This window comes from Phascolarctos cinereus, unplaced genomic scaffold (assembly GCF_003287225.1).
Source record: "Phascolarctos cinereus isolate Bilbo 61053 unplaced genomic scaffold, phaCin_HiC Scaffold_4;HRSCAF=312, whole genome shotgun sequence".
NCBI lineage: Eukaryota > Metazoa > Chordata > Mammalia > Diprotodontia > Phascolarctidae > Phascolarctos > Phascolarctos cinereus.
Window position 1 is genome coordinate 474,209,672 of NW_027555847.1, and position 25,058 is coordinate 474,234,729.

At 35.2% G+C, this 25,058-nt stretch overlaps 1 protein-coding gene across 3 annotated transcripts in view; it reads left to right on the forward strand.

Annotated features, from left to right (window-relative positions):
* LOC110221413 (thymocyte selection-associated high mobility group box protein TOX-like) overlaps window positions 1–25,058 on the forward strand; it is a 131,754-nt gene that overhangs the window by 84,343 nt on the left and 22,353 nt on the right. For all 3 annotated transcript variants that reach the window (XM_078153399.1, XM_078153400.1, XM_021005971.2), the window contains one exon: window positions 6,776–7,003. In XM_078153399.1, coding sequence (XP_078009525.1) covers window positions 6,776–7,003 — 228 coding nt within the window. The remainder of the gene's footprint in view (window positions 1–6,775; window positions 7,004–25,058) is intronic.

Genomic DNA, 25,058 nt, shown 5'->3' on the forward strand with positions numbered 1-25,058 from the left:
TTCTTTAAAATTACATCTTATGGGGGCGGAGTCAAGATGGCAGAGTAAAAGCAGTGATTTGCCTGAGCTCTCCCCCAAATCCCTCCAAGTACCTGTAAAAAAAGGGCTCTAAACAAATTCTAGAGCATCAGAACTCACAAAAAGGCAGAGTTAAACAAATTTCCAGGCCAAGACAACCTAGATGGTTGACTGGAAAGGTCTATTGTGCCAGGCTGGGAGGGGAGCTTGGGCACATAAGCAAAGACCAGGCCTCAGCGAACCTGGAGCAGGCCTCAGAGGACTGAATCACAGGCAGCTGTGGCAGCTTCCAGACTTCTCAACCCACAAATGCCAAAGACAACTTAGCAGGTCAGTAGGAAAGGTCTGTGACCGCAGGGAAAGAGAAGCTCGGTACCAGCCCCAGTCCTGGTACAGCCCCAAGGTGGCAGCTGCTTCTGGAGCTCTCAGCCCACAGATGGAGAGGGGATCAAGTGGCTGATAAGAGGGGGAATGCAGGGAATCTCTTTGCTATTGCTGAGGCAGGATTCTCTTGCTCTGCCAATACTTGGATCTAGGTTGTAGTTCTAGGTGGCGGTCTTGTGTGGTGGAGCTTATGGTGGCAGTGCAGAGATAATCCTCCTCACATTTCCAAGGCAGAAAAGAGTGCTTGTGGTCACTCATAGACCAGAGCCCAGGCCAGGAAAGGAGTAAACATCTAGCCCTTGATCATACCACCTTGGAAGAACTAAAAACTTACAGGTCCCTAGAAGTATCTCTGAAAACAGCTGCACAAAACCCCCAAAGCTTGGGACAGTACATTCTCTACACTGGAAGCAGACTCCTACCTTAACAAAGAGTTTAAAACTCAAGTAATTGGCTGGGATCATGAGCAAACAGCACGAAAAAAAAAAGTCAGACCATAGAATCTTACTTTGGTGACAAAGAAGATCAAAACTTACAACCAGAAGAAGACAACAGAGTCAAAGTTCCTATATCCAAAGCCTCCAAGAAAAATAGGAATCAGTCCCAGGCCTTGGAAGAGCTCAAAAGGAATTTTGAGAAGCAAGTAAGAGAAGTAGAGGAAAAACTGAGAAGAGAAATGAGAGTGATGCAAGAAAATCATGAAAAACAAGTCAGCAGCTTGCTAAAGGAGATCCAAAAAATACTGAAGAAAATAACACTTTAAAAAATAGACTAAACCAGGGGCAGCTGGGTGGCACAGTGGATAGAGCACTGGCTCTGGAGTCAGGAGGACCTGAGTTCAAATCCAGCCTCAGACACATAACACTCACTAGCTGTGTGACTCTGGGCAAGTCACTTAACCCCAATTGCCTCATCAAAATTAAATAAATAAATAAATGAAATGAAAAATAAATAAAAAATAGACTAACCCAAATGGCAAAAGAGATCCAAAAAGCCAGTGAGGAGAATGCCTTAAAAGCACAATTGGCCAAATGGAAAAGGAAGTCCAAAAGCTTACTGAAGAAAATACTTCCTTAAAAATTAGAATGGAGCAAATGGAAGCCAATGACTTTATGAGAAATCAAGACATTGTAAAACAAAACCAAAAGAATGAAAAAAATACAAGACAATGTGATGAAATATCTCACTGGAAAAACAACTCATCTGGAAAATAGATCCAGTAGAGATAATTTTAAAATGATTGGACTATCTGAAAGCCATGATCAAAAAAAAGGGCCTAGACATTATCTTTCAAGCAATTATCAAGGAAAACTGCCCTGATATTCTGGAACCAAAGGGTAAAATAGAAATTGAAAAAAATCTACCAATCACCTCCTGAAAGAGATCCCCAAAGGAAAACTCCTAGGAATATTATAGCCAAATCCCAGAGATCCCAGGTGAAGGAAAGAATATTGCAAGTAGCCACGAAGAAAGAATTCAAGTATTGTGGAAAAATAATCAGGATAACACAAGATTTAGCAGCTTTTACATCAAGGGACCAGAGGGCTTGGAATATAATATTCCAGAGGTCAAAGGAGATAGGATTACAACCAAGAATCACCTACCCAGCAAAACTAAGTATAATCCTTCGGGGGAAAAAATGGACATTCAGTGAAATAGAGGACTTTCAAGCATTCTCAATGAAAAGACCAGAGCTGAATAGAAAATTTGACTTTCAAATATGACTCAAGAGAAGAATGAAGAAGTAAACAGGAAAGAGAAATCTTAAGGGATTTATTAAGGTTGAACTGTTTACATTCCTACATGGAAAGATGATATTTGTAGCTCATGAGACCTTTGTCAGTATTAGGATAGTTGGTAGTTGGAGGGGAAAAAAATTAGATAGATAGATAGATACATACATACATACATACATACATACATAGAGGGAACAGGGTGAGTTGAAGATGGATGGGTGATATCTGGAGAATAAAATTAAGAGATAAGAGAGAATTATACTGGGAGAAGGAGAAAGGGAGAAGTAGAATGGGGTAAATTATGTCACATAAAATAGCCAAGAAAAGTCTTTTACAGTGGAGGGAAGTGGGGAAAAGTAAAGGGAATGAATGAATTTTATTCTCATTGAATTTGGCTTAAGGAGGGGATAACACACACACTTAATTGGGTATGGAAATCTATCTTACCCTACAGGAAAATGAAAGGAGATGAGCAGGGAGATGATAGAGGGAAGGGCAGATTGGGGGAGGGGTAATCAGAAGCAAACACTTATGAGGAGGGACAGGGTCAAAGATAGAATAGAATAAACAGGGGGCAAGAGAGAATGAAGGGAAATAGTTTTTCACAACATGACTACAATGGAAGTGTTCTGAATGACTACACATGTATAATCTGTATCAAGGGTGGGTGGGGAGAGGAGGAGGGAGAAAATTTGGAACCCAAAGTTTTAAAAACAAATGTTAAAAATTGTTTTCATATGCAACTGGGAAATAAGATATACAGGCAATGGAGTACAGAAATCTATCCAGCCCTACAGGAAAATAGAAGTGGAAGGGGATAAGAGAAGGGGGGGGGGAGATAGAAGGGAGTGCAGATTAGGGGAAGGGGTATTCAGAATACATGCCATTTTGGGGTGGGGGAGGGATGAAATGGAGAGAAAATTTGGAACTCAAAATCTTTTGGAAGTGAATGTTGAAAACTAAAAATAAATTAATAAAAAATAAATAAAATTAAATTACATCTTATTAGATTAGGCTGATCTTTCTAACCTGTTTTCATCTAGCTTAATAGTTTTCCAGAATATAAAAATCTTTATAATGCTCAGTTTCATGAATAATTAGCAAATCCATTATTTTATACAAATTGTCAGTACTTAACATTTTGGCTAGCAAATATTCCCTCACTTAATTATTGCAAATTCTTAAGATGGATCTTATTCATTTAGAGTGGGCACAGCAGCTGGGCTAAAGTTTGCCAGAGACCATCAATGAAGACAATATATGTTATGCAGATTAATGGTGTAAACAAAAAGGTAAAGTTGGCACAGGTTGTTAAACAATTTAAAATAACTGTTATTATGCACATTAGTCTTTACTTATTGAGTTTGGTCTCTTATCACAAGCATTTTCTTATTCAGAAGAATTTAATATCTGCAGACTATGATATTTCATTTCATATTCCCTCCTTCATTTAATTCAGAAAAGCATTTTATAAGACTGGGTCTAACACTACTACATACATAGAATGTGAACATTTTGGCCTACTCTTTATTTTCTGTTTCTTGGTCAGTTTCTTTTAATAAAAAATTGCCCTAAACACCATAATGACTCCTTTTTTAAAAATTGTGTTTAATTAAGACTCTTGTCAAAAGGTCTTTGACAGTTTAAATAAATTATATCCTCTATTTTCCTCTTTATTTACTGGTTTGATGGTCCCTCAGAGAAGTACAATAAATTAGGTTTAATTTCACTTTACAGAATTCAGGTCATATTTGCCTAAATATTCAGAGATTCTTACCCATATGATAAATTCCACTCACCTGTTCAGTATGAACTCAATAGTCTGTAGTTTCCAGGTTTCCTCTTAAACTTCTTTGTACAAATAAGAGTATCAAAGAAACCCTGCCAGTCCTCTGACCCAGTAGCTGTTAAATCATAGGTTCCCAAAATGGGTGATACTCTCTGGGGGCATTGGAAGGATCCAGGGGGTGCAGTAGTAGCCTCTGGTGCAATTGGGGGCATTGAATAAAAATAAGGGGGTGGTAGAAGCATAAGGAAAGAAGAGAAGAAAATTTTGAAAAACTGTTCGTACATGTTTCATCTGTGATGTAACAGACTTAAAGTAGTAATTATTACATTATTTTCCAAGTGAACACACAAAATGCAAGTTATAACCAATCAGTGGTCAAGTCTGCTGACAGGTCTTAACAAGCAAGGGTTGGCAGGCAAGCCTGTCATGCATTGTCGGGAAGTCCAGCAGGCATCAGCAGGAATATGTGCATGTAATGACTTCTTTACAATATGATACTACATGGTTACATGATGCAATATTGGGACATCAAGATTTCAGTGCAGGAAAAATCCCCACAAATTTATAATAAGTTATTTAATTTAAGATACATAGTTTTTTTAAAAAAAATATTCTATATTCTTTAAAATGATGCAAATTTCAAAAAAAAAAGTTAAAGTGTTAAAGAAAGTAGATGCTCAGGGGGGCGCTGGGTAAATTTTTTTTAAAGGGGGAAGTAGGCCAAATAAGTTTGAGAACCTGTGTGTTAAATGATAGGCATTTGTTTAAGTTAGCAATTCTACATTTTTTTATTCAAGTTCTATCCTGTGAATGTCATGGGGTTTTGGTATGTTATCTACATCTCTTTCATCAATTAAGTAGATCCTGTGTATTTAGCACTCTTGGATCTAGAACTTTCAACCTCTTTACTCCAAAAATTAGTAATTACCAAAAGGCGACTTGGGAGTTGAAATTCTTTTCTTTATTTGCTCTCTTCCCTCTGTTAGTGTGATTCTGGGTAACTTGAATGCTTTATGATATAAGCATTTGCTACAGCTACTTTTACCACTCCATATATATGGCTTACAAGAGGGAGTAGCCTACTATGCACTTAGATCCCAACGTTTTGTTGATGCTTAGAAGGATGTGTACACCCTCTGCCATTAGATATACCTGTGCCTTCTCACCTTCCTCTCTACCTATACCATTTGTCCCATTATTCCCAGCCATATCTCTTGAAGATCAAATTCCTTTGCCAAATTGGAATTTTCAGCCAATTAGTAAACTCTGCTTATCTATATAATTCTAGTCCTCCATAAGTACAATTCAAATTAAGCTTCTCCTAAAATGTACAGTTCTCATCTAGTTAGTGGCTACTATCTATCTCTTACTTTTAATATAATACCTAATTGAAAATTCTTAAGTGCCAAGCAGGGGCTCAGGTCACCTCTCAAAAGAGCATCAAATGTAAAACCTGGGGTTTGAATCCTGACTCTATTGCTGGATGTACCTTGTGAAATCAGGCAGGTTACTTAATATCACCAAGTATCAGTTTCCTCATCTATAAAATTGGCAGTTGGATTATATAGCCTCTATTGTGTCTGTCAGTTCTACAGTGATGATCTTTTAATCTATCCTAGTAGCCTGAGCAAGCCCAAGCCAAATGATTCATTAAAACCTTTTTGCCATAGACTTTTGATTATTGAGGAAATTTTTTTCACTGTCATCATGGAATGTTTGTTTCCATTGTTTCTCTACTCAAGTTCTTCCATTTCATATAAAGAAACTCTTATTACTGGCTTTCCATTATTTCAGTCAAATCATGCCACCAGTTAGTCTCAACAAGTGAGATGTTCATTGTTTATATGAGTTTCTGTTTTAGTAATTACAAATGTAAAGTTCCAGTGCTTTAAGGATAGATATATGATTATATTAATGTGGGAATTCTCTCCATGTCTTAGTAGATAGCTTCATTAGCTGCTTTGCCATCTTTCCCCCAAACCCAAAAATTCATCTCATGGTGGCCAATGTCTAAAGAGAACAAACCTGTAGTTCATTTCTAGTCCTTATACTTTCTAGCCTCATAGCAGTTGACAGAATTCTCACTCTTAGCATAGCCTTCAAAAATGCAGTTCTTTTTACATCCTGATGAAGAGTTAGAAGGCATGAAAATGGAAGGACAAACCTTTAATACATGAGGATTCTTTCTGAAGATTCAGAAACTGTTAAAAACTGTTCAGAAAGCTTCCAGTTAGGATTTTATCTAGATAAATTTATTGATTTTTTTGCTTGCTTTATCTATACTACAAAGTTACAAGTCAAATATCCATTCAGCTTTTTATTTTTAGATGACTTTGTTATTATGGTGATGCTATTATTGGTTCCCATGTATTTTTTCCCTAAAATATACACATCTAAAATATTAGAGATTCAAGGGATCTGAGAGAATATCCATGTTTAAGAAAAGCTAGGATAAGCCTTTTAACTAAAGAAGTAAGTTTATTTAATAGAAATAGTATGTATGAGAGTCTGTGTATATCAGTGCAATTAAAATGTGTTTGACTCACTCCCTAAGCAACTTTCACTATGGCTATAAAATTCATAAAAAGAGAAAAGAAGGATAGTGGAGTTAATATACTAGGGTAATAATTCTATAATCAAAAATTATTTCAAAGACTTGTTATCTAAGTTGTGAGGGATACAGTTATAATTTATATGAGATATAAAGGTTTTCTGAACCCAAAGGTACAAATAAAAATGCTACTTAGGATTGTGTGTGTGTGTCTGTTAGTCTCAGTGAGAAGCAGCAATTTGGTTTGGCCCATGCTTTAGTGGGCCCCTCTGTAATTATCCCATGATCCTCTTCTAGATAACATGTGGAAAGAAATGGCCTGCTTCTGATACGGGAAACAAACCAAAAAGTCACAAAAAGAAAAAGAAGGACTCTAATGAGCCTGAGAAGCCTGTACCATCCAATGCACTATTCTTCCGAGATACCCAAGCAGCCATCAAAGGCCAAAATCCAAATGCTACTTTTGGTGAAGTCTCTAACATTGTGGCCTCAATGTGGGATGGTTTAGGAGAGGAGCAAAAACAGGTAAGAAGTGTTACAAGAGGAAGTGGGTGTTAATTTGATTGTAGAAATTGGGTAAGCTGCAAAGAAATAGCTTCTAAGTGCTTTGAATGGCTTCTTCAGTGGCTGGAATGAATGAGAGAAAATGGGCTACATCAGAAACACACTTTAAGAGACTTTCATATAATTTTATAGCATTTTATTGCACTACTATATGCAATTGTCGGGAAGTCCAGCAGGCATCAGCAGGAATTACATCACTCCTTAGAGTTGCTGATGTGATCATAAAGGGTGTTTTGAAAACTGTCCTTACCTCTCTTTAGCACTTAATGTTTGCTTGTTTGTCATCAAAACCCAGCTTTGCTATTTGCTAAATTAACCTCAGGCTTAAGCTCTTCCACCATCACTAGCTTTCTAAAGACCACTCAAGTATGTTACCCAAACCTTTCTAGAACATAGTCCACATTGGGTTAAGTGGGAACATATGTGCAGTTGATTTCTTCATTTAATGCATCCCCCTGATATCACTGAATGCTGTAGGGGAAGACCAAATGGGAAACTGCTTCTCAGCCATGTCCTGAGGTGTTTCAGGAGTCCTTAGGGGATAGGAGGGAATCAGTTGGTAAGGTGGTCCTTGGAGTTACTCACATCCCCTGACTGTGACCCAGTTTTGCCCCTTTTTCTAAACCTTGAACACGTTTATCATGATCCTTTAATGACCAGACATATTGGCATTCTTATTTAAACATAAGTCATAAGCTGCCACAGAGTTCTGTTAAAGGAGAGGAAAATACCCTGTAAGACAAACCTTCAGAGCATGTTACTTAAGCCAGGTTCAGAGGCAATGCAGACATTGCTTAAAGAAGAAATAATTAATTGAATAAGTTAAATACATGTGTCTCCCTACATTCTCCAAAATATTGCTCTAATTTCTGACTTAATTTCTATCTTCCTGGGCAGTATTCAAAATCAGGATGGTTATAGACCAGTAATGTACAGAGTGTCTTCAAAGCGCTTCCTGTGGTATTGACGTATATAATAAATAATGGTGTAGTAAATAGAATGCTGCACTTTGAAAGAGAGAGTCTTCAGTTCAGATCCCAACTGACACTGTCACCATGGGCAAGATACTTAGCCTCTGTAAGCCTCAGTTTCCTGAGCTGTAAAATTAAGAAGTTGGACTTGAGATGGCCTCTAAGGTTTCTTTCAACTCTAAATGTGTAATCTTATGTTTCTGTCAGGAGCTAGTCACTTTGCAATTTAAAACACAAACTGAAAAAACTTGAACTGTAGCTAATTTTCCTCTTTCTAGTAGTGCCATTTTCAATTTTGGGAGGGCTTTTTTCTTTTCTATTTTTGGAGTGGGAAGAGGAGGAAAAGGGATGCCAGGTGGTCATTTTTCCCTAAGAGGTTCATAAACAAAAAGATTTTCAATTATTATGTTCTAATTCTACTTTTATATTTGGAATAAACCATAGCAACACTGACTTTCAGAAGGAAGGTAAGCCTTCCCAGTGTAGACATTCATTAAACAACAAAGACACAAAGCAGTGTTAAAGGCCTCTTCATAAGCCCATCACAGGGTCCTGGATAGAGAGAGGGAAAAGACCCTGCATTGTTTTCATGCATATATGATTACATGGCTTGCTCCACATTGTTTCTTGCATTCACTTTCTGATACCTTTATAAGTTACATGTAATTAGACTGCTTTTTGTCTGTATCTTACTAGAGCTTGCTTTGGAGCATCTAGCTTGTGAATCAAAATCGAACTGTTGTGTTACTTAGATGGCACAACACATTAGGTATTGTGAAGCAAAAGCCTTTGCCAGAGTCCAGTTGGAGTGCTGCATGGGGGAAGGAAACAGATAGAAAAAATGGGATTTCTTATGCTTATTATTCTCTTTTAGAAAAGCATCCTAAGACATGAGTACTGAGACAAGGGATTAGCAGAAACTCCAATGCCTACCTCCCAATAGGAAACTGTTTTTATGTTACTGCCTACTTCCTAGCACTGTTGGGGGAGGAAAGTGCTTGGTAAACTTTAAAGGACCAGGGAAATGAGAAATGACAGGCACCTTGGCATTGTTTTTATTTATTTATCTCCATTAAAATGGTCCAGTGCTCTCTTTTCCTCCTGGCACAAGGCCTTGCTTGAGCAGGGATGGTGAGATTTGCCTAAGGAGAAATTAAAAGGGACAATGACTCTCTTTTCCACAGCTAGAGAAAACACTACAAATAGGCCCAGCCCATCTCGGGGAACAGAATGAGGTCAAGGAGATGAAACCAGCTCATAATTCCTAGAAGCAGTGTCCTGCATATGGAAGACCAGGGCTCTGTTCTCAGGAGACAGCCCTCCTAGAGCTTGAAAGAGCTCCCAACAAAGTAAAAGCACTTGCCTAGTTTTTACATTTCAGCATCATGAGAATTTCAGCAAAAATATTCATAAGTGTTATTATGGCATATTACCACCTGTTCATTCCCTTTATGTTGACTCACTGTGCCAGCATAATGTAATATCTGTGTTTCAAACTAAATTAATTCTACTTTGCCCTCGTTTAATATTCAAATTGGAGAGCATACATACTGTTATTTATTTTTAAAGGAATTTCACTGGAGATTTTAGAAGCAGGCTTATGTTAAGCCCCAAATTTTAGGACAAATGTGCGTGTTAGAAAACAAAGTCTCATAATGCGATTGGCATCGTGCAGGTGACTGCTTCAAATGGGAGGCTAGGATTCCATGGACCAAAATTGTGCATAACTCCTATTGTCCTAATAGCCCACAATTACGAACAGCTACAAATGTAAACACAGACTGCGGAAAATGGACAAAATTAATGATGACTTATTGGGGACTTTGAAAATTACAAAAATATTTAAGAAAAGTTAGCTATTATGGAAATAACAATTGAATGTTTTCTTGACTGTACATGAGAGCATGACTAATAGAGTTGCCATGTGTTTATATCACATGCTTCCTCATTGGGGAGTGTGGGAGGAAAAAGGAAGCTGTGGAGAATGGCAGGTCTTTATTTTCAGGGTCCATGGTGAGTAAAGGAGACTCTCTCTCTCTCTCTCTCTCTCTCTCTCTCTCTCTCTCTCTCTCTCTCTCTCTCTCCATATATATATATATATATATATATATATATATATATTATATATATATATATATACACACACACACACACACACACACACACATACAGATAAATATACACACATATGCACACCTACATGCATAGAACACGTGTGCATACATATAGGTACATGTACATGTGTGCATATACATTTATTTACATAGATGTGTATTTGTATGTATTCTATGTTTTACACACATAAACATATATATATTTGGGTCACTGTCTCTGAAGTTCTATACAAAGAAGGAATTCAAAGGAATGTACATACTACATACACATACACACATGCACATATACAATTCTTCCCAAAGCCATTTGAAAAGATACAGCTATCAAATCAATATACACACATATATACATCTATATGTGTAGTACATGTGTGTATACATATATTTGAAAAAATACAGCTATCAAATCAGAAATATCTTCATTTTAATACTTTAGAAAATGGTACTGACTCTAGAGGGGAAACAGAATTGTGTTGGGGAGCCCAGCTGGAGGTTTTAAATGCTAATGAATCGGAAGACAATAGATAGAGCTCATTTCAGTAAGCTAGTATATTGTCTTTTTTTTTTAAAAAGAAGGCACCAGATGGGGAGAGTAATATAAAACAAGTTATCATTGTGATGTTGTTCTTTGCTACTTATTTTTCACTGACTAAAAACTATAGCAGGAAAAAGAGGAACTCAACTATGTCCCTTCTTTTGTATTAGTCCCATTGGATTTCCAGCAATTCTTAGCATCTTTTTAAAAAAATGAAATTCCAGTTAAATCTTCTATCTAAGTATTCTTGAATTATTTTCTACTGCTTATCTCAATATAGATCCCATGTGCACTGGCTACTGTGAAGCTGAAACTAAGCTTATTAAATAAGAGTCCCTCTGGCTTTAAAGCAGACAAGAATAGTGCAATAGCTATAAAGGACATTCAGGTCATTTTCAGCCAAGTCAAAGTAGCTCTTAAATGGAAAAGTAAAGCCACTTTAAATCAGAACCAGATGTAAATGTACTAAATGAACCTTAAGTTCCTAATTGGAGACACAGTAAGGCTGTAATACATTTAGCAAATTACAAACAAAATGTTCTTGTTTACATTACATTAAATGGCTTTAAAGTTTTCGCCAAAGATCTAAAAAAACCTTGCTGTTACGCTAAAAATGAAATGGAATGCCCGTTCAGAGTTTGTTATATTCGGAAGGGACAACAACCTGTGTGTGTATGTGTGTGTGAAAGGGAAAGAGAGAGAGAAAAGAGAGGGAGGGAGAGAGAGAGAGAGAGAGAGAGAGAGAGAGAGAGAGAGAGAGAGAGAGAGAGAGAGAGAGAGAGAGAGAGAGAGAGAGAGATTTGCCTTGTAGTGGAAAAGGAAGATTTACCTTGGGCTCTTGAGCTCCAAGTACTTGGAAGCCAAGTATTTGAGTACTGTAACATATGCCTTCTTTCATGCTGCTTAATTCACATCTAGCAATATTAGCCATTTCAGCTCACTAGCAAAACTTCATTATTTTTTCTCAGTATTTATTTTTCTGTTAATTTGTTTATATAACAGCTGATATGAAGCAAATGGGAAAAATTAAATTTCTAACTCATTCTTTCCTGCTGATTTGTCCTCTTCCTGTGGTAGAAGTAGAAAGTGTAAATAGTTAATTTGCTGCAATTATGAGCCTGTCCTGCTAAATTAGAGGCAGCACAGATATGAAGAACCAGAATTATACTTATTAGATGGCTGACATCCTCTGAACTGACAAAATCAAATCATTTACTTATGTGGTAAATTAATAAAGGCAAACTGAGAGATATGACTCCAAACAAAATCAGTTTATGAACAGTTATGTGTATAACTATTAACAAAGAAAGTCAAACTGACAACCTCAGTAAAGCCACTGAACCCCAATGAGAAGTAAGGTATCCTCTTTACTGACACACAACAAAGAAAGGGTCTTGGTAGGTATGGAGAAAAAGTGATAAGTTGTAGGGTTAGGGACAGTACACTACAATTAGCTATATTAAAAGAGTTGGGCTGGCATTTACGTGAGCTAATCACCACTTTTCTCTGACAGTTAAAGAATGTTAATTGTTTTATGGGACCCATTTTCATCTTGTAGTCTTTGCTAGGGGATCAAAACTACCAGACTTCCTGTCTCCTTGGAAGAAGTAAAAACTCCCCTAATTTTACAAGGACAAGAAAGGACTGTGATATGTCTTTTGGGGATGGTACCAAGTTAATTCATTGTGCATAAAGATAGCAAACAGATGTCCTGAAAGTATTCCAGAGCCTCCTGATATGAGAGATAACAACTTTTCTTTTAGTTATAACTTCAAATTTGGTCAAAGGGAAAGCCTAATTCCTGAAGTCAACTCAAAACATAGAAAGGGGACTTATGCAGATACAGAATCCATTACAATATGAAACTGATACAGTATAGAATCAAATACATAGTAAAAATAATTTGAATTTTTCAATCTCTTGTTTGATTCTTGGGAGGCCATGCCTCCCATAAATCACTTAGTCTGATTAAAGTTACAAATCAAAGTAGAGTAATGTTTTGTAAAGCAATGATTTTAAAAACAAAAATGGTTTGGCCCAGCATCTCTGTTGAAATTCTAGCTGTTTGCTCTAATGTTGTAATGCCAATATATAGCAATAGGCTAAAGAAATTTTATCCCCAACATTCCACCTTAATGGGACTAATTTCAGAGGGGATGTCCCCAAAAAAATAAGGCTTAATCTTAAAACAATTCACCCCTTGCTTTTTGAGACCACCAGTGACTGACACATTTGTAAACTACATTAGGGGCAGTCCCCTTTTGTAAGTAGGCCTTACAGACACAGTGGCTCATGCTTGAAGAAACAAGAGGGAAGGGTGAACATTCAGTTTCTTTCTTTGTAACCCATTCCCAATGTCCATTTTATTAGGACATCATATCTTAAGGCTCAGATATCTTATGTAGCAGTTTGGTTTCTGAAAACACCTTGGGCATTCTGGAATGGGTCTGTTCTCAGAGCAGCTCTGAAGGGAGGGACTTGTAGAAGATCGGTTATTCTGGTTCAGGTTACCTATGGAGATTCTTAGATGTTTCTGTTAACATCACCCAGGAACTAGACTCAATATAATTTAGTACAGCCTTTTAAATTTTACTTTCCCCAAAACTAGTTCATGTTATGAAAACCAGCTCAGACCTTATGGTTTTAATCCTATTAACAACAGGGTTATAAGAAGAATATCAAATTAGGAATTTATAGTTAATTCATTTGAAATTTCAGAGAATTTAAGTTTTACTTGATGTTTCTATCTTTATCTAAACTCTGAACCTTGGGGGCAGCTAGGTGGCCTAGTGCATAGAGCACTGGCCCTGAAGTCAGGAGGACTTGAGTTCTGGGCAAGTCACTTAACCCCAACTGCCTAAAAATAAAATAAAATTAAAATAAAATAAACTCTATACCTGATGTAGACGCTGCCAACAACAGGCTAAAGGAAGAATCTTAGAAAGAACATGCAAGGATTTCACTTGTAAAATGGGCCCTTCTTGTTAAAGATTTAATATTTACCAAAGTAGACACGTAAGCTAAAGTTGTGTGCTTTTCTAAATTGGCATTGACTTTATTCTCATTTAACTTTTCAAGGCTAGCATTCATTTATTTCATTTTTAATTTCAGATTAATGCCTCAGAAATGGAAAACATCAGTTTTACTACTTATAAATGTCCTGTTATGTAAGTTAGCAAATTGTTCTGTTGATATATTTAAGAAATTCAAAGAATGACTGAGAAATCAAAGACTGAACATCTTAAAATATGATAGCATAAGTTAGAACTCTGAAAACCTTTTAAATTTAGTGAATTTTTTTAAAACAAAAAACTAACAAAATGCTTTTTTTGTGTAGAGGGTGAACAGTACATACATACATACATGCATATGTACATATATATGCACATGCATACATACATATATATACATACCCCTATATATACATATATATGTACATGTATATCTATCTAGATATCTCTGTAAACCCAGTTTTTAGAACTCATTATTAGAACATGCTCAGAGCTTTAATATCCCATTGAATTCATTTACATTTGACATATATAATCACTTGATCTTATTGCTTTCTCAAAATTTTCCACTCCAGCTAACCAGCTAATTCCCTTCTCAGGAGGATGAGAAACATTAGGAATCTAATCCTAAACATGAATATATAGCTGTCAGTACTCTTTGTAAGTAAAAAAGTGCTTATTTAACTTCAGTTGTAACAGACAACAAAACACTTGGGATGGGCTGTGTAAATATACTAAGTACATAATCTCAGATTGCATGCAGAGAGCAGTGTACATCTCAAACTAGCAGTGTATGTGTAAATTGCTTGCACTTTAGGACGTGCTCCACATACAGATGTTAATTCCAAAATAAATAATAAACCTAAGTAAAATTGGATTTCTCTTTGAGGTAACACAAAATAGTCTTTAAGTTACTGTCCTCAAAGATAACTAATTGCACTGAAATTATTTTCCTTATCACCAAACAGAAGATGTTTTTGATTTTAACCTTACTAATTAATAGATTTATGTCTTTGTCCCACAGACTTCTTCATCTTTGTCTAATTAATCACATATCATTCTGAGATATTTCAAGGACCTTATCTTACACATGAACTGTTGTTTGTCCTTCATGTTCAAATAGGACCAAAATGACATCGTGACGGTGAGGTCCACCTACAGTGTGTCTGGCTATGGCTGATCATAACAATATGAACTTGGAAGGCTCTACCACAGGGCAGGCACAAATAATCTGTATGACCATTTGGGATGGAAATGTCTCTAAATTTACACATCCCATGTTACTTCTGAACTACCACAATTCTGCTTTGCTCATATAGCACAGCAACTACTTTGATGTAGATATGTCACGCTGGACAATCCTGTGCCATTGTCTTCCATGTCTCACAACTGATTGCACAGTCCTTCAGAGAGACCCTGAGAGTGTCCTTGTTATCACTTCTGACCACCATGGGAGTGCTGACTTCATAAAATATTCTTTTAGGAAAACATACATTTGGCATTCAAAAAATGTGCCCAGCCCATCACAGTTGTGCTTTCCGCAGTAGAATTTGAATGCTTGGTAGTTTAGCTTGAGAAGGGATCTCAGTGTCCAGTAACTTATCCTATCAGGTGCTCTTCAGAATCTTCCTAAGACATTTCAAATGGAAGTAGTTCAATTTTCTGGCCTAGCCTTGGTAGATTTTTTTTGGTTTCACAGGCATACAACAGTGAGGTCAACACAATGGCTCTGTAGACCTTCAGTTCAGTAGGCAGTCTTTTCTCTCCCACATTTTGTTTTAGAGCCTCCAAATATAGAGCTGGCTCTGGCAATGTGTGCATCAACCTTATCAGCTAAGTTTATATCCCAGAAAAGTATACTGCCAAGAGAGGTGAACTTATCCACAGCATTCAGTATTTCTCCACTTGCTGTAAGCAATTGATCCATATACAGATAGCGCGATGCTGGCTAATAAAGAGCCTCTATTTTCTTTGTGTTAATTGTCAGTTTAAAATTAGCACAAGTGGCAGAGAATTGATCAATACTTTGTCCATCTTAGCCTCAGGGGCTGTATTGAGTGCACAATCATGTGCACTCTCCACTTTAGTCTTCACTTGTATCCTTTTCAAGTTAAATAATTTACTGTCAGTACAGTAGCTTACTTTGAAGCTATTTTTTGTCCTCATTGAAGGTATCTGACAACATAGCCAAAAATACCAAACCATTGAAACAAAATGTTCACATTTACCTGTTTCACTAGTGAAGTTTTCATTTCCTTGGGATAGATACTCCTAACTCATTGATAGGTTTGAAGTCTGTCAGTTACCCTCAAACTGGGTTAGCCCATTTGTTGAAATGGTTTTACTGGGGTATGGCTATTGTACATGCTATAGCTTCTTGGAGCCACAGGTGAGAGCTGGGTGGCAGGTGGACATCAAGGGTGGATGAGCAGCCTTGAAAAGGGATTGGCAGTCCTCACACCAGAGGTACTAGTGCTCCTTGAATACCCCATGTAATAACATAACTATTAACAGGTAGATGACAGGCTCAAAAACTCATTTACTTAGTTTTATAAGATAAGAAATCTTACTATAAATTTAGCATAAAAAGAGTGGGATTTTCATAATTGCCTCCTATTATATTAACTCAGAGGTACTGGGGTATTGGTACGAGAAGATTCATTATATTAAAAAAAATTATAGCTTTACCTGCGCTGGTCAAAAAGATTTGTTGTGAAAGAAATAAGCAGAGATGTGATTCTAACTGCATCAAAACTGGTCCTCCAAGCTTAAGCCTAAGGGCACAGAATGACTCAACACAGGTATAATAGGATAAAGCAGCCTTAGTTTTGTTAGATTTCAGGTAAGAGTTGGATTTTACTCTTTGGAACAGCCAGTCATATAGCAAAGTTGCACCTCATTCACAGGTCACTTAGCCAGGCTTAGGTTTCTGTTCAAATGTAAATAACACAGTGGGGAAACTGAATCAAGAGGCTCCTACCTTAGGCGAAACCAAGGTTGTCTTCTCAATTTTTGTTAGGCACAGACATCTACCAGACTGGACTCCCTTGGAAGAGCTAGTAGATTTCCTTAGAATGGTAGATTACTGACTTAATGATTATGCAGAATTTTATACTTGAATTCAAAACTCAGAACAAACCAGATTACAGTCCCATGAGATGTCACCTCAAATAGCAAAATTTCACTAATCATACCTTACATACAGTTATTAATACTCTTATGTTATTGCAATAAATTAGCAATTAACATTTACCAGACCTTACAACCACCTGAAAAATTTCACTCAACATCCTTTTCTCCTTCTTATCCCCCATTTTAAACTCATTCTGGTATCAAAATTAATTATTAGAAATGAAAATCATTACATTCTGGAATTTTTCATAGATGAATATATGATTATATAGTGAATATATCATCATTCATTTAAAAAAAAAGAAAGAAAAACACTGGCTAATTACTTTAAATATCCAAACTGATAGTTATCTCTTAAGGTATTACATATTAATCCCTTAAGCAAAATTAAATATCTAATACTGGTGTGTGTTAAGACTAAGTTAGTTTCAAAATGTAACTTCAGCATATACTATTCCAGATCTAACTTCATAATTTTCATACTTACAAGTCATCATATAAATCACTGCTATACTATAAACAACCTTATAAATCCTCTCCCCTTTTTCAAGGAGTATTTGTAATGCAAGAAGGGAATCCAATTTTCTCAGTAAACTAATTCGCAAGTTCTTTAACAGGGCAGATAAAATTTTATGACCTTACTCAAGCAGATGGCCCCAAGAAACTTGGCAAGTTTACAAATAAGGAGTTTTTTACAAGGTCTCTTTCCCTCTCTGTTTTCCTTTTCTACAAAGTAAGTAATTATCATTTTTCTTTTTTAAAATATGCCAAATGTTTCATAGGTTTTAACATCATGACAATAGTGCCTGATAAATTAATTAATAATTTCATAGTATCAAAATCAAAAGAAGTTAAATTCTCCAAAAACAAAATCTTATTACCATCTTAATAGCATTTCTTATACAGTAGTTTCCCAGAATTTACAATACAAGAAAATACAAAAAACAATAATAACATTCACAGTATCATGAATTTAAAGCATGAAACATAATTTATTGCTAGTCAAATGGCATCAAATCATTTAAATGCATTTCCCAATTATCTTACATAGAAAACCATTCATCTTGTCACCTTTGGCATTTAAACTAATCACACCAAAAACCCAGTGCAGGACTCAATTAAAGAAATAACAATAATTAATGCTTATAAAGTGTTTACAGTATGCCAGGTCTTATGTTCACTTCACAATCATGTGCTTCTTGTAACAATCCTGGGAGGTGGGTGCTGTTTTTATCCCCTTTACAGATCACTAAACTGAGATAAACAAAGGTAAGGTAATTTGCTTAAGGACACATGGCTAATAAATTTCTTAAAGCCAAATAACAACTATGGTTTGTAATAGGTTCTGATTTACCACAATTATCCTATTTAGTTTCAGAACCAAATTTTTCCCAAATTAAATTTGGGTTTTTAATCACTAGTGGCAACATTTAAAACTTAAAAAAAAAAATTTCCCCCAAGAGTCATTACTTGGTAGTACCTTAAAATTTAGAGTTCAATCCTTTTGATTAGCTTGTATTCATAATTCTGGGCAGTAACCAGTCCTATTTTTTGTGAATCATGGCACCCCTGTACTGCATAATACAATTTCCTCATATAATTATTTTCAACCCTCAGCTAGCTTACTTAGAGTTATTTTAAATAAGCAGCTGTTTCTAACCTTCATATTTTATAGTTGAGCAAAATGTAAAATGTACTACGGCATTAAAACAAAAATTTTACCAAATTATATGATACATGATTAAATATCAAATTTTTGTCCAAAGCAGTTTAAGTTTTAGTCCTAAGTGAATTTATCTTAGAAAACCAGGATTCAAGCAAACTGTAAAACCTCTGATTGGAAAAACTAAGATAAACAATTAACTTGACTTGATTTTTGCTGACATTTATATAGCAAATAACAGTAACAGTTTTCATTAAAATAAAACCTATAAGGTTTGTCAAAACATTTTATATAATTTTCCCTTAGAATCATTATTTCATCCCTTTCACGATTAGGATACAGCTATAGAGGCAAATACATCTTACTATAGATCAGATCACATAGTTTATGAATTCTATCAAATTATTAAAATGTCAAAGACCATACTACTAAAATACCTAGCTTTAATTTTTATCTATCTTTTTCAGAGAGGATGGTTAAAGATACCTAATTTTTCTTAACTACTTTAATGTTGTTTTTAATATATTGCTCATATTACAAATTCCTCTGAAATGATAACTGTGTTTCAGTGTAAGTTATTCCCTGTGTAGTAAAGTAGTATTTATAGCTAGGTATGTATAACTTCTGTAAAGATGTATCAGATACCTCTTTTAAATTCAAACTGCAGTTAAAGATAGAACTGTTTGAATCAAGTTTAGGTATGTACTTCCAACTGGCAATATTTTAAGTGCCATGGGTTTTATACCTGATGGGTGACTCAGAACTACAGAAGAATGATGGCTATGGCAAACTTTTAATTTGTATTGTTTACTCAATATAATTTGTTAACAACAGTTTAATAATTTTCAGAAGTGATGATCAAATAATGTTGATAACAATTAAATCTTTAACCAAAAAAAAAACTTTTCTGCACAGTTACCCCTCAATACAGTCAAGTCAGAGACATGGTACCTGACTTGTTAATTAACAATAAGATTCTACCTGACTGAACTGAAGTAAGTAATTATCTATTTAAAAATACATGCAATTTAACATCTGATAGCCTTATAGCATTCTGGATAACAATTTTACAATATTTGATTTAGAATCAACATTAATATAATGGCATCATCCTCTTATATCCTATTAAATTATCAATAAGGCTTAAACTCTCTGATCCCACTCTTTCTTTAACTCCTCAGTTCATGATCTATTAGTATCTCAGATACAATACCCTTTTAATGTAAGAAAAATCTATAAACCTAACTTATTATCAATCAGTTATTCAATTATTAAATCATTTTGACACTCTTTAGTGATCACATATAAGACCAGTATCGAGCATTCTTGATTCAATTGTATCTTATATAGAAGTCTAATGATATAATTCCTAAATATACTTTCCTCATGTCAAATATTGGGTGACAACATAAAAAGCATTTCTCATGCCACCCTACATAGTGCTTGTAAAAATACTTCTTAGCACTGTTGTAAAGTCTAGCATAAAATAAACTAGGAGACTCATTGTCTTCCTGGATGGGCTTGGTCCGTCTATGCCCTTTTTGTGCCAATTAGGGCAAAAAAATGCAAATACCATTTGATCTCTGGCAGGGACTGATTTACAAAAGTAAAATTGATAATTTCTGCATCACGTGGTTTGAGTGGGTCTAACCCTAAATTCTGCCTAGTACTTCTGTATCCTTTTAATTTGAGTGCGAGAAGGGAAACACCTAGTGAAAGACATCCATTGCTTATCCCAAATCAATTTATTTGCTCCTACTTCATACTTTGCCTTAAAACAAATTTCTACAGAAACTCACTTAGATATTTCATCATTTCTAAAAGCATTCAAACCACAATTTGGTAACTTAAAGTAGAGAAATTACATTTAAGTCTCTGATTAGTCTCTAATTGGTTTATGATGCCATAAATTCCCTACAGACTATTTCTTACCTGTGTCTCTTGTCTATTTTCTAACTGGTCCAAAGTCAGGAGGCAAAGAGACTATTACTCTAAAATTTAGAAAACTTCTTGGCTTAGATCTGGGTCAAAGAAAAATTTCAACAAATATGAGGATTCAGATTCACTGGGGCTGCAGTAGAAGTCTCTGCTTCTCCCTTATGGGTTGAATTTTGCCTTCCCTTCTCAGGTGAGGTACTTTTCAATCTGGAGAAGTTTAAAAGAGGCTTAGATTCTTAAAATCTAGCCACTGCTCACATTCTTAAAGTCTAGCAAATAGCTCACTAATGTTCAGGCTCCTTAAGAGTCTGCCCAATATGATGGATGTTCTAATAAACCTTGTCTTTGGCTGGGAAAAAAAAAAAAAGAAATAAGGAGCAGATCCACACCCAGAGAAAGAACTACAGAGTCTGAATGCAGATTGAAGCATACTATTTGCTTTTTTTTTTCCTTCTGTTTTGTTTTGTTTCTTCTTTCTTATGGTTCCTCCTGTTGGTTCTATTTCTTTTTTACAACATGACTAATGAGAAAATATGCTTAATATGAATGCATGTAGCGCCTATAGCAGATTGCATGCCATCTTGGGGACGAGGGAGGAAAAGGAGGGGGAGAAAATTTAAAACTCAAAAGCTTATGAAAGTGAATGTTGAAAACTAAAACTAAATTAATAATAATAAAAAAAGAAATGACAAGTAGGATGATTTCAGAAAAACCTGGAAAGACTTACATGAACTGATGCAAAGTGAACAGAACCAGGAGAATGTTGTACACAGTAACAGCAATATTCTACAATGATAAACTGTGAATGACTTAGCCATTCTCAGCAATACAATAATCCAAGACAATTCCGAAGGACTCAGTGATGCAGCATACTATTCACCTTCAGAGAAAGAACTTATATTGTCTGAATACAGACTGGAGCATGCTATTTTTCACTTTCATTCTTTTTCTTTTATTTGAGTCTTCTTGTACAAAATTATTAATATGGAAATGTTTTACATGATGCACATGTCTAACCTATATCTGCTTACTGTGGAGATGGGGGAGGATAGAATTTGGAGCTCAAAACTTTAAAAAAAAAGTTTAAAAATTGGTTTAACATGTAATTGGGGGAAATAAATAAATAAGTAGATAAATAAGTAAATACATATATATATATACATATATATATATATGTATATGAAGTTTAAAAGCTCTTTTATCAGATAAATTTCCAATTAAGATGTTTGGGCGGCTAATAGAGATATGGTTTCTAAGAGTCCCTTTCCAAGGTTTTTATCCTTTCTCACGAATTCATCCTGAGGAGCCATGTGGTTTTGCTGAATAGCCTACTTGCTGGCCTAGTGCTCAGTTCATAGATCTTAATAAGGAGTCAGCAATTCCTATCAGGAGTCCATCTGATAGTTCATAGTGTTCAGACTGGTAACTTTAGTGCCAGAATGGGTAGTCAGATAACAGTTAAGAAAATGGTTAATTGATACTTTTCATCACAAGTGTGTTCCTCCTATGGGGACTCAGATTTCCCCTACTAACCCTTGCTTTCTACCTCTGGGTTCACAGAACCATATTTCCCTAGCTTAAGTGCAGCTGCCAGTAAGTTCAATCTTTTTGTCCAGGGACCCAGTTTATGAACTAATAAAGGACAGTATTAGGGCCACACCTGGAGACTGTCTCTCTTTTCTTAAATTGATCAAAGAGATGTTGTCATATAGCAAATATTAAACACTGATGATGACACTTACTTACAAATATCAAGAAAAGACACTAATGATGACACATAAACATCAAAAGATAATAATGCTATTCCCAGTTTCACCACAAGATGTCTCCAGAGACCATTCTATCATGTCTCTTTACCCTCCACATAGACAGCATGCCTAGGCTGATCTAGTCCTGGGAAGAAAGCAGCTTGATTTACATAAATCAATCAACACAATGATATTAAACACTAGTAATGGAACACTAAAGAGAATCAGTGTGCACTCATTAGAAATCTTTTCTTTAGGCAAATATTGGGATTTAAGCTAATTTTTTATGTGTTTTAGTTATCTTCCTCTCAAACTAGGAAGACAGATTAGCAAGGCTAGGAAGACAAGGCTTCCTCAACTTTTCATAGTCTCTGAAGACCTTCAGTTGGTGTGCACTCTCCCTGATCATCCCCCGATGTGAATTGAGGGTCATCATTGAGGGAAAAATTCCTTCAGAGTATTGTCCTTAAGAAATCCCTTCCAGGCTCTATATTGGAAATTAGTGTTTAAAAAAAGAGAGAGATAAGCAAGGAAACTATATCTTGCAGAAAGGTACCATAGACAATGAAGTCATATCAACGTGCACCAAGTGGTATAGCATCTAAATTTTTGAAGAAGTTGAATGAGTTACAGGAGGAAATAGATAATAAAACTATACTAGTGAGGGATCTCAATTTTCCCTTCTCAGAGCTAGATAACTCTAACCAAAAAATAAGAAAGAAGTTAAGGAGGTAAATAAAATTCTGAAAAAGTTAGAGATGATAGATCTCTGGAGAAAACTGAATGTGAAGGGAAAGGAAAGTATCTTTTTCTCAGCAGTACATGGCACTTACACAAAAACTGACCATATACTGGGACATAAAAACCTCACAACCAAATGCAGAAAAGCAGAAATAGTAAATGCATGTTTTTCAGTTCATAATGCAGCAGAAATTGCATTCAATAATGGACAAAGGAAAATGATTAAAAATTAATTGGAAATTAAATATCCTAATCCTAAAAATTAAGTGGGTCAAAGAGCAAATAATAGAAAAAACATAATTTTATTAAAGAAAATGACAACAATGAGCCAACATACCAAAATTTATGGGATACGGCCAAAGCAGTACTTAGGGGAAAATTTATATCTTTAATTGCTTACATCAATAAGAGAGAAAAAGCAGATCAATGAATTGGACATACAATTAAAAAAACTAGAAAGAGAATAAATTAAAAATCCCCAATTAAACACCAAATTGGAAATCCTGAAATTCAAAGGAGAAATTAATAAAACTGAAAGAAAACCATTGAACTAATAAATAAAACTAAAAGGTGGTTTTATGAAAAACCAATAAAATAAATAAACCATTGGTTAATTTGATTTTAAGAAGGAAAGAAGGGGCAGGTAGGTTGCACAGTGGTTAGAGCACCAGCCCTGGAGTCAGGAGGACCTGAGTTCGAATCTGACCTTAGACACTCAACTCTTACTGCCTGTGTGACCCTGGGCAAGTCACTTAATCCCAACTGCCTCACCAAAAAAGAAAAAAAAGGAAAGAAGAAAACCAAATTACTAGTATCAAAAATGAAAGGGGTGAATTCACCACCAACGAAGAGGAAATTAAGACAATTGTTAGGAGCTATTTTGCGTGCCATTTGTATGCCAATAAATTTGACAATCTAAATGAAATTGATGAATATTTATAAAAATATAAATTACCCAGATTTAACAGATGAAACAAAATACTTAAATAACCCAATCTTAGAAGAAGAAATTGAACAATCCATCAATGAACTTCCTAAGAAAAAAATCCTCAGGACCAGATGGATTCACAAACAAATTCCACCAAACATTTAAAGAATATTTAATCTCAATACTATATAGACTATTTGGAAAAACAGGCAAAGGAATCCTACCAGATTCCTTTTATGACACAAATATGGTGCTGATATCTAAACCAGAAAGACCCACAACAGAGAAAATTGTAGACCAGTTTCCCTGATGAATACTGATGCAAAAATTTAAATAAAATATTAGCAAAGAGATTACAGCAATATATCACAAGGATCATGCGCTATAAGTAGGTGGGATTTATACCAGGAATGCAGGGCTGGTTCATTATTAGGTAAACTATCAGCATAATTGACCATATCAAGAACAAAATCAACAGAAATCATGTAATTATCTGAATAGATGCAGACAAAGCCTTTGACAAAATACAGCACCCATTCCTATTAAAAACACTAGCAAGCATAGAAATAAAAGCTTACCTTAAAATGATAAGTAATATTTATTTAAAACCATCAGCAAACATTATCTGTAATTGGGTTAAGATAGAAGCCTTCCCAGTACAATCAGGAGTGAATCAAAGATGCCCATTATCATCTGTATTATTTAATATTGTACTACAAATGTTAGCTATAGCAATATGAAAAGAAAAAAAATAAAGGAATTAGAGTAGGCAATGAGGAAACAAAACTATCACTCTTTGCAGATGATAAGATGTTATACTTAGAAAACCCTAGAGAATCAATTAAAATTCTTCCTAAATTAATCTATTTATTCAATGCCATGTCAATCAAACTATCAAAAATTATTTTATAGAGCTAGAAAAAATAATAACAAAATTCATCTGGAAGGACAAAAGCTCAAGGATATCAAGGGAATCAATGGAAAAAAATATGAAAGAAGGTGTTCTGGCCCTATTAGATCTCAAAGCAGTATTTATCAAAACGATATGGTACTGATAAAGAGAGTGGTGGATCAGTGGAACAGATGAGGTACAAATTACATTATAGTAAACAACCATAGTAATCTAGTATATAATAAACCCAAAGATCTAAGCTTTTTAAGCAAAAACTCATTATTTGACAAAAACTGCTGGGAAAAGTGGAAAATAGTGTGGCAGAAACTAGGTATAGACCAAC